Genomic DNA, 10,461 nt, shown 5'->3' with positions numbered 1-10,461 from the left:
CGTCTCCTCTCCTCCTTCAGCTGCCTCGCTGTCCACTCCTACAGCTGAAGCCAGGCCTCTGAATTCAGACCCGGTAACAACCAGTTACTACAGCCTCACAGAACCAACAGAACCACGGACGGTGAGAGCTTTTGTCTGGGCAGATATATTGTTAGAGTAGCGTGAAGCTAACACGCAATGTGTTTCAATGAGAACGCCGCAGCAGCTCATATGTTTGTGTACTCGCGTTCACGCGTACCAACCAAGTCCGGGAATCGGGTTTTCCACCTCAGAACCAGAGGTCCAAGTGAGCTCCAGTCCACTGGAAGTTCTGTGTGGAGGAACCAGGGTTCAGAACCGAGCCTCACCAGAATTCTCTGTCTTTCTCTTGTCTTCACCCTCTCTCATTCTGCCCCTTCCTCCACTAACCCAGATCTCCTCGCAGCCCTGCGCCCCCCCTTACCAGATCAGATAAGGTCGCAGACACACACACACACACACACACACACACACACACACACACACACACACACACACACACACACACACACACACACACACACACACACACACACACACACACACACACACACACACACACACACAACTGCATGTAACACCCAACTGTTATCTGCTGCAAGACCACATCTGCCTCGATCACAAGAGTTCTAACTGCAGGTCCCGACCTCCACTTAGGACTCAGGTGCTCAGAACCGGGCCAACGGAACCGCCCGTTCGTTACGCCCTCGGTAGACTGCCTCGCTCCGAGACCGGCCTCGCGCATGCGCGCTCGACGGACGTCTTGTTTATCTGGCCGCTAGGCAACCGCTGCATCCCCAGAAAGAGCGAGTCAAACGCCTCTAGTGGTCGCGTGGGTCATCGCAATCCCTCTTGACGTCCACCTGGTGGACACATCAAGCCATTGCGCTCTCCCTCTGCGTGCCGCCGCATGCCCCTAGTGGTCGTCACGGTCACCACACCCACACCCACTCACACTCACACTCATCACTCCACACACACACACACACACACACACACACACACACACACACACACACACACACACACACACACACACACACACACACACGTACATAGTGTTGCTGTTTAATAGATTAGATCTCCGTGTTAGATGTCGTTTGCTACTTGAATGTGTTGATTTATGAGATGATTTCAGAATTATTAATGAATTAATACATTTTTATTAATAAATACCTGTTAGGTCAACTGAACGCTTCTTAGTGATTATTGTGTATTTATTGTGTATTTATTGTTGACAATTCACTGGTTTGTAACAGTCTGTGCTCGGATCTCACACCTTCCCTTTTATTTAAGATTGTTATATTTTATACAGAAATATTAACTAACTTAAATAAACTTTTTACAAACGAGACTGATATTTTGGTATTAGCTATTTCCAGTTTATCTGGTGGTGCCCCGATTTATTATTAATAGATAAATCACAAATTTATACAAATTAATTTAAAAAAATGTATTAATACATTATTTTTGATAATTTATTCATTTTTTTTCTAGTAATAACTCAATTACTTTAGGAGTTGTTAATGAGTAAATGACCATTTACTTCCATTAATAATTTCAATTTTTTATAAATTACTTCCAGTTATTTATTACTTTCAGTAATCTATTACTTACAGTAATTTAATGCTAATAACCAACCATATATCCCAACACAAGGAAGGTTTTGGGTTTTCACTTGAAAACATGCAAACAGGGCCTCGGTGACGTCTAAAGGTAAAGTTGCAGATGATAAATGAAATACTGTTGTTTACTTTCAAATGTGTGTGAGTATTTTTGGGAGAATGTGAAACTCCTTCAAAAACTGTTAGAAAAAACCATCTCTTTACGTGGAATAGATTTAGACAGATTGTTTATTAATGTAACTTTAAAGCCAAGCTTATCACAAATTTCCATACAACTCTTGATGTAAACGTGTACCAAGTGTACAAATACATAAAAACTTTGTTTGCCTCAAAACACCAGTAAACAAGGAAAACAGAGTCAGTGTGGATCCACCAGAGGACGACAGCAGGAACCTGTGGACAGAAAAGATGAAATAAACAGGGTCTTAAAGTCTGTTTGTTGATGTGACAGTGGGAGGTCAGAGAGGTGGTGCAGTGGATGGAGCACTGCTGCCTTCATGGGAACGCCCGGTTTGAGTCCAGGCTTTGGATCTTTACTGTGCAGTTAGTTCTCACTGTGTTTACCTGTTTTCTACAGGTGCTTCTCTTTCATTGATAAAGTTTGAGGTTAACCGACCTGTGGGGGGGTGTTCGTCCTGAGAGGGACTGCTCACCTGTCCAGGTCGGTTGGGATCAGATCCAGACCCCAAGAGACCTTGAGTTCCATCATTTCAAAAGATTGATCAGACAGAAAACACAATCAGTTATTTGAGCTCAGAATCATCAATCAGCTCATTGTTACTGAACCACTGCACCAGAACCACTGCACCAGAACCACTGCACCCGAACCACTGCACCCGAACCACTGCACCCGAACCACTGCACCAGAACCACTGCACCCGAACCACTGCACCCGAACCACTGCACCAGAACCACTGCACCCGAACCACTGCACCCGAACCACTGCACCAGAACCACTGCACCAGAACCACTGCACCCGAACCACTGCACCAGAACCACTGCACCAGAACCACTGCACCAGAAGCTCCAGCTGAAGAGTCCCACCCTGAGCAGAGGGTGCTGGTCCTGCTGGAGCTCTAGGTCTGGATGGGGCTCCAGGTCTGGGTGGAGCTCCAAGCTCCAGGTCTGGATGGGGCTCCAGGTCTGGGTGGAGCTCCAAGCTCCAGGTCTGGATGGGGCTCCAGGTCTGGGTGGAGCTCCAAGCTCCAGGTCCTGCTGGAGCTCCAGGTCTGGATGGGGCTCCAGGTCTGGGTGGAGCTCCAAGCTCCAGGTCTGGATGGGGCTCCAGGTCTGGGTGGAGCTCCAAGCTCCAGGTCTGGATGGATTGGAGGATGATTTTCCTCATTTGAATATTGGATCATAGCAGCTACATTCAGAATCTGCTGTGTCTGTGTGAGCTGGACTGGCTCCGCCCACACATGCCCATCTTGGGAAGAGGAGGAAATACTTCCTCTGGTGGTGCCATGTGCCAGAGCAGAGCTGCCTAATTGTGGGAGGAGTCAAAGGGAGGGCCTACCTTGATTGGGATTGGCTAAACCCCTGATGACACTATATAGGGTTTGATTCTGATTGGCTGCTTGGAGCAACACACTTTTTAAAACCTGGAACAAGCCAGGGACAGAGAGGACAGACTGTCTTCACTTCTGGGACGTCAGTCCAGGTATGGGGACGAGTAGTACTGCTGGAGAACCTTTAGGAAGTGAAGTTTGAATAACTTAATCCTTTACGATGCTCCACATTAACAACAAAGCAGAGAAACCACCAGGATGCAGTCGGCAGCAGAAAGAGAAGCGAACTACGTTTAACTGAGTGACGTAGAACTACACCTACTGGAGACACAGGCTCTTGTTTTGACTCTGGTGGCTAAACCCTAAACAGAGGAACATCTTTCATGTTGCTGTTCAGGATTAATGAGACGCTCCTCCACCAGTAAACAGCAGTTTAGTGAAACAGGAAGTGTTTTCAGTTTGATTTGACTTGAACAGGTAGTTTATCTGAGACAAAGACAAAGACATGGAGGAAAGCCCAGGAGGCGTGGTGAAGACGGTCGGTACCAGCAGGTCACAGCGTCACCATCGGTGCTGCTTCCCCACAGGAACCACGACAGTCGGTAGAATCTGGTTCTGGAAAACAAATCTCTGGATGCGCTCGAAGACCCAGTAGAGGACCAGGAGGACGCTGACGTACTGAATCCAGGCAAACTTGATGGTTTCCCAGAAACCCGGCCGGTAGGTGGACGGGACAGTCAAGGCCAAAGCTCCAACGTGTTCTGTCAGTTCTACATCTACAAACCTTCATGTCAGTCTGGAGGCAGCTGGTCCTCATCACTCCAGGACTCACTCACCGAGTCTCCCTTTGTCTTTACGTGTCTCACTGCTGGACTACCTGTTAGAATCCTGCATACCTGAACTTAAGACAAAGTTGAAGAAAAGCTTTTCTTTAGATAAATCTCTGGCTCCTTCCTGAGTCTTTATCACCACGAGTACAGTTTGAAAAGTCAATATATCTCTGAACTCCAGGTGGCGCCATTCTAGTTATTAGTGATCAATATCAAGCACGCACGCACGCACGCACGCACGCACGCACGCACGCACGCACGCACGCACACACACACACACACACACACACACACACACACACACACACACACACACACACACACACACACACACACACACACACACACACACACACACACACACACTAGTAGTTGTTAGTTTATGAAGTATAATAACTTCTGTTGAGCAGGGTTCCAGCTGTGGTAGAAGTGTCAGTAGACAATAGTGGAATGAATATTTTAAGTTTACCGGCATTAAAATACTTCTGTGACGTTTCGCCATCAAACAGTGAATTTAACATTAAAGTTGAAGTCGGTTCGGAGACTTTTGAGCTGAAGGATATGTGATGACCTCCACTGGGTAGCGGATTTCAGCGTTAAGCTCAAAGGGTGAAGCTGCAGCTCGTCCCACAGTCCAGATGGGAGCGGGACAGGACAGCACCGTGGTCACTGGGGGGACAGAACCAGAACACAGAGCACAGCAGTTAAACCTCCACGGTGCAAGAGGCAGAGGAGTTCAGACATTAACACAGCTGCACTCACAGTTTCTCTGCTGGTAGCTCCTCATTATCTTCTCCAGGTCGTATGAGCTGGCGAAGGGGCTGGAGGCGTCGATCACCGACACCTTGGCGTCCAAACAGAGACGTTTCAGGGTTTGTTCACAAACTGTTCAGCTGAGGGGAGCAGTCAGGGCAGCAAGGCACTGCTTTTAGGATTAGAACCGATTCTGAAATCTGTGTCTGGAATCAGCGCTGCTGACCTCTGATGGACACTGGACGCTGCTATTGGGTATAAATGTTGAGTGACAGGATCATCAGCCAATCAGACTGTGATGTTATTGACAGAACCCAGGGCAAGCAGAGATTGGCCCGTGAGCAGGTGGTGATGACGCTCTGTTATTATCTGATGTTCTGGAGGTGATGGCGGCGAATTTAACATCTAGATCAGGCGATACTATGGCGGACCTGCTTCTGGACCTGCTTCTGGACCTGCTTCTGGACCTGCTTCTGGACCTCTTCAGTACAGCTGTTCTGCTGCTCATGGTGACTCTTCAGAACAGCTCCAGAACATGGAGCAGCAGAGGTGTCAGCAGCCTCACAGAGCGATTCATCTAGAAGGACGGCAGGATGGATTTCCTCTACCAGCGATGGTGAGTTCTAGATTTTATTTATTTATTTTATTTACTGTCTCTGCATTAGACTGGCGCTGCTGTTAGTAAAGTTGTGTTCCCATACAATGGTAGCGACCCGCCATGATTAAATGAGCTCAGGTTTCAGGTCAGACCAACAGAGATCGCTCATCCACACAGACAGACGGACACATGCAGGACAGGAGTCCAGACTCATACGGTCCGAACCCGGTCAGACGCCACCCTGGAGGACATCATGTTACTGCTGGCCCTGACTGGAACACCACCGCACGCCACTGCTGTTCAGTGACTAACAGGAAACGACTGAAACTCCATCATAGGTGGTTCAGTGGTGTACCGTTAAAGGAGTAGTATCCTCCATCGTTTCACCTCCTCCTCCTCCTCCTCCGGGTCTCCTCCTCCTCCTGTTCCTGTTCTCCTCCTCCTCCTCCTGTTCTCCTCCTCCTCCTGTTCTCCTCCTGTTCCTCCTCCTGTTCTCCTCCTCCTCCTGTTCTCCTCCTCCTCCTCCTGTTCTCCTCCTCCTCCTGTTCCTCCTCCTGTTCACCTCCTCCTCCTGTTCACCTCCTCCTCCTGTTCTCCTCCTCCTCCTGTTCACCTCCTCCTCCTGGTCTCCTCCTCCTGGTCTCCTCCTCCTCCTGTTCACCTCCTCCTCCTCCTGTTCTCCTCCTCCTGTTCTCCTCCTCCTCCTCCTCCTGTTCCTCCTCCTCCTCCTCCTCCTGTTCACCTCCTCCTCCTCCTGTTCTCCTCCTCCTGTTCTCCTCCTCCTCCTCCTCCTGTTCCTCCTCCTCCTCCTCCTCCTGTTCTCCTCCTCCTCCTGGTCTGGTCGGTCCAGAAACCTTCAGTATTCTAAGTTTCTAGCTCCTCCTTGATTTTCCTCATTTGAATATTGGATCATAGGAGCTACATTCAGAATCTGCTGTGTCTGTGTCAGCTGGACTGGCTCCGCCCACACATGCCCATCTTGGGAAGAGGAGGAAGTACTTCCTCTCGTGGTGCCATGTGCCAGAGCAGAGCTGCCTAATTGTGGGAGGAGTCAAAGGGAGGGCCTACCTTGATTGGGATTGGCTAAACCCCCAATGACACTATATAGGGTTTGATTCTGATTGGCTGCTTGGAGCAACACACTTTTTAAAACCTGGAACAAGCCAGGGACAGAGAGGACAGACTGTCTTCACTTCTGGGACGTCAGTCCAGGTATGGGGACGAGTAGTCCTGCTGGAGAACCTTCAGGAAGTGAAGTTTGAATGATATGACTCCTTCAAGCCCGTTGCCTCGACAACCCTTCCTGTGCTAGTTTGGCTGTTCAGCAGGGATAGAAAGTAACTAAGTACTTGTGTGTGTTCTCACGTTGTAGACGTTGTGGAGTCCTCGGTGAGGCAGCGGCGTCCTCTGCTGCAGCCTCAGGTCTCCACCAACCCACAGCTTGGCTCCGGGGACAGGAGAGGAGTGCTGCACGAAGGCCAGACTCTGCATCACCAGCGTGGACATCCGCTGAGGAGACAAAGGACATGAAACCTCTCAGGGGACCGTCCCCGACTGCCTCCTCAGCAGGAGGACACTATCATGAGGATCAACACACACGTGCAGCAGCGAGACGACAGATCAATGACCAACAACTTCCTGATACTTTTATTCCAGCCAATCATTGACATTCAATGTGACGAGGTTATTTTCTTCCAGAGCCACACTGAGGAGAGGTGGTGCGCTGGGATACGTACAAAGAGCCGGTAGCTGAAGGTGAGCAGCAGCTGGACGCCGTAGAGCTGCTCTGCAGGTTTCAGAGGAAGCTGCAGCTGAAAGGTGAGCAGGTCCAACTTCCCGTCCTGGTTTTGGTCCTCCTCTCTCACCTGTGGATCCAGTTCACACCAAAACAGGAAGTGACCCTTTAATCTAATGCTCTATAATCTGATGTTGGAGGAGGAAGATGCACTATAATCTAGTTGTTAATGCTCTATAATCTAGATGTTGAAGCTCTATAACCTAGATGTTGGAGGAGGAAGATGCTCTATAATCTAGTTGTTGATGCTCTATAATCTAGATGTTGATCTTCTATAATGTGGATGTTGGTGAAGTTATCTGTCAATTTTTCAGTGTTCTATCTTAAAGGTCAGTCAGGAGGAAGGTCAGTCAGGATGAAGGTCAGTCAGGAGGAAGGTCAGTCAGGATGAAGGTCAGTCAGGATGAAGGTCAGTCAGGAGGAAGGTCAGTCAGGATGAAGGTCAGTCAGGAGGAAGGTCAGTCAGGATGAAGGTCAGTCAGGATGAAGGTCAGTCGGGAGGAAGATCAGTCGGGATGAAGGTCAGTCAGGATGAAGGTCAGTCGGGAGGAAGGTCAGTCGGGAGGAAGATCAGTCAGGAGGAAGGTCAGTCAGGATGAAGGTCAGTCAGGAGGAAGGTCAGTCAGGATGAAGGTCAGTCAGGATGAAGGTCAGTCAGGAGGAAGGTCAGTCAGGATGAAGGTCAGTCAGGAGGAAGGTCAGTCAGGATGAAGGTCAGTCAGGATGAAGGTCAGTCAGGATGAAGGTCAGTCAGGAGGAAGGTCAGTCAGGATGAAGGTCAGTCAGGATGAAGGTCAGTCAGGAGGAAGGTCAGTCAGGATGAAGGTCAGTCAGGATGAAGGTCAGTCAGGAGGAAGGTCAGTCAGGATGAAGGTCAGTCAGGATGAAGGTCAGTCAGGAGGAAGGTCAGTCAGGAGGAAGGTCAGTCAGGATGAAGGTCAGTCAGGAGGAAGGTCAGTCAGGAGGCCAGCAGAGACTCACAGAGACGACGGGGGTCCGGAGGTTGGACCCCAGCAGGTGGTTGAGGTGGGGGAAGGTGCTCCAGGCCAGGTAATCTCCCCGGGTGCTGGTCGCTGCCAGCAGAACAATCTGGTACTGAAACCTGACCACCGGCTGCTCCTCGTAGCTGCTCCTTTTAATCCAGAAACCTGAAGCAGCAGCAGCTTCGTTACACCAAACAGTGAAGCAGGACGGCTCCACATTAACACACACAGATAACAGTGCTCTTTCTCTTGCCCCTCTGTGTGTTTGCAGTTCCACCTGACGAGCAGTTTGTTGATTTTGAGTTTTTCGGGCGACTTTTACAGGATTTCTGTGCTTCTGCTTCGTGTCCTCCAGGTAAGAGACAATATTCTGTCCTTCTTTTCTGTGTAGTACTGTGTAGTACTTTTCATTTCATTTTCACTTTTCAACTTACGATGTACAATAAGTGGTGTGACACTGTCACTGTACTGCGAGTGGTAGGATTTTCATCAGTTCAGTGAATTGTACATAGTACTTTTGAGCAGGTACTTTGTATTCCTTTTCTTTGCAACCTGTATTTTGGTGATTATGCTACTCAAATGAAATAAAACGAATAAATATTGAAGTCCTTTCATGGACTACGATTCATTTGAACGCGTTTTAGGTTGAAAATAATGAGATTCATGATGCTTCCTGTGGAGGGCCGAGCCAGAACCTCAACTCAGTTCTGCTTAATAAAGGTCCGTTTGGTTCTTTTCAATCCATGGCCACATTTGAAGTAAAAGTGCAGTAATGTAGATGTTCTGAGGCGAGCTGAAGGAGGACAGGAACCTCCTGAAGAGCAGCAGGGGGAAAGCTGGAGGCGTCTTTGGTCCATCACCTGGTCTCAGCAGCCACGACACAGGAACCTGAGCTGGGGTCCGACCCTGGTGAGGCCGCTTAGTTTCACACATCATTCCCACTCCCTTCGGAAAAGGTTCCTGCACAGAGCTGCTTGGTTCCAGCAGGACCTTACGTCCTGGACTCAGGACACAGGCCGAGGACGTGAGAAGAAGAAAACCCAGGGTGACTTCATTATCCTGGTCTGAGCTCTGTGGGGAACCGCTTCGTTGGGAAGGAGACGAGTTCTTGTTAGAAGACGGAACCAAAGGTCCAGAAATGTTCCAAAAACATAGTCTGTGTTCTGATAGACATGGAGCATTTATTGTGGTTCCGCTGGGGAGAAACCTAGTCCCACTGAACACCGTGAGAATAAAAGAGCTGCTCACTGGAACCAGAGACACGAGCCGACGTTCCCCATGATGAAGCTTTCATCGCCTCAATCTTCCTGGTTTTGTCTCGATGTGACGGCAGTGGGATTAATTCAGATCCTCTGCAGGAACTACAACTGCCCCCCCCCCCCCCCCCCCCCACAGTGGAACCAGATTAATCTGTTCTCTACCTTCAGTTCAGCTTTGGTGAAACTCAAATAAAACTAAAATTATTGTTCTATTCTGTTAGAAGAGTGCTGCTGCAATAATCACATCAAAAAGTCTGTAGTCAAAGCCTCCTCTGGGTCTGGTTCTGAAGGTTCCTCCTCATCCTCTGGGTCTGGTTCTGAAGGTTCCTCCTCATCCTCTGGGTCTGGTTCTGAAGGTTCCTCCTCATCCTATGGGTCTGGTTCTGAAGGTTCCTCCTCCTCCTCTGGGTCTGGTTCTGAAGGTTCCTCCTCCTCCTATGGGTCTTCCTGTTAGAGGGACGTTTTTTCTATACCTGCTCTTTTCCTGATTAAGTGATAAAGTTTTTTAGTTATAAAGTGATAAAGTACCTTGAATAGTATTAACTAAGGTGAATTCAGTACCTTGGCTCCGGTAGGCGACCAGCAGCGGCGGGATGTAGGTGAGAGCCAGAACCAGCAGCAGGAACAGCGTGGCTTTGCTCCACAGGCTGGTCCGGTACCGGAGCAGAACCGGGTGACGGAACACTTCGTAGGAAGCCATGGGCTAGCCTGTTAGCACGGGAGCTAACAAGGTGGAGGACCGTGAGCAGGCGGAGGAAAAGACGCGCTTCAGCCGCCCGGGGGTCACGTGCTGCTCACCGGATCACCATCAAGCCACGGGTCGGAGTGTAGAACCGGAACGTGTCGTATTTGCGGTATATTGACGTTAGCTCCGTGAGCTAATGAAGCCGCACGGACGGCGCCATGTTGGAGTCCCGCGGTTACTATGGTAACAGAGCGGCCGTGGTGCGTTCAAGGACATCAGACCAACAGAATGGTGCATGAGGAAGGAGTGATTATTATTGACTTTTCTCTGTCTGTTCAATTTATTATGTCACTTTGTAGACACCATCACCATGAGCAGCAGAACAGCTTTACTGAAGAGTCACCATG

General features: G+C 49.2%; 1 protein-coding gene across 4 annotated transcripts; it reads right to left on the bottom strand.

Moving 5' to 3' along the window:
* Positions 1 to 1,845: 1,845 nt before the first annotated feature.
* tmem231 (transmembrane protein 231) lies at positions 1,846 to 10,302 on the bottom strand. 4 transcript variants are annotated; one of them, XM_080474638.1, is made up of 8 exons: positions 9,931 to 10,296; positions 8,109 to 8,275; positions 7,069 to 7,197; positions 6,698 to 6,841; positions 4,744 to 4,825; positions 4,545 to 4,650; positions 3,698 to 3,875; positions 1,846 to 2,036 (listed from the first exon to the last, which is right to left on the bottom strand). In XM_080474638.1, exons 1-7 carry the CDS (start codon positions 10,067 to 10,069, stop codon positions 3,713 to 3,715), a joined length of 930 nt encoding a protein of 309 aa, XP_080330764.1. In that variant the 5' UTR covers positions 10,070 to 10,296; the 3' UTR covers positions 1,846 to 2,036; positions 3,698 to 3,712. The 4 variants fall into 4 exon arrangements, 2 of the variants coding, with proteins under 2 accessions (XP_080330764.1, XP_080330763.1); XR_013935770.1 differs by having other exon boundaries at positions 1,855 to 2,473; positions 2,601 to 3,875; positions 9,931 to 10,302; XR_013935771.1 differs by having other exon boundaries at positions 1,855 to 2,036; positions 3,474 to 3,875; positions 9,931 to 10,302.
* Between the last annotated feature and the right edge of the window lie 159 nt (positions 10,303 to 10,461).

Source organism: Lipophrys pholis (assembly GCF_963383615.2).
Source record: "Lipophrys pholis genome assembly, chromosome: 11".
Classification (NCBI taxonomy): domain Eukaryota; kingdom Metazoa; phylum Chordata; class Actinopteri; order Blenniiformes; family Blenniidae; genus Lipophrys; species Lipophrys pholis.
Note: the sequence above shows the minus strand (reverse complement) of the source record. Positions and strands in the feature narration are given on the sequence as shown.

Coding starts and splice junctions, on each gene's coding strand:
- tmem231 (XM_080474637.1), bottom strand. CDS start 10,069: ATGGCTTCCTACGAAGTGTTCCGTCACCCGGTTCTGCTCCGGTACCGG. Junction 7,198..8,108: donor TCCGGACCCCCGTCGTCTCT/GTGAGTCTCTGC, acceptor CTGGATCCACAG/GTGAGAGAGGAGGACCAAAA. Junction 4,826..6,697: donor GACTCCACAACGTCTACAAC/GTGAGAACACAC, acceptor TTGGACGCCAAG/GTGTCGGTGATCGACGCCTC.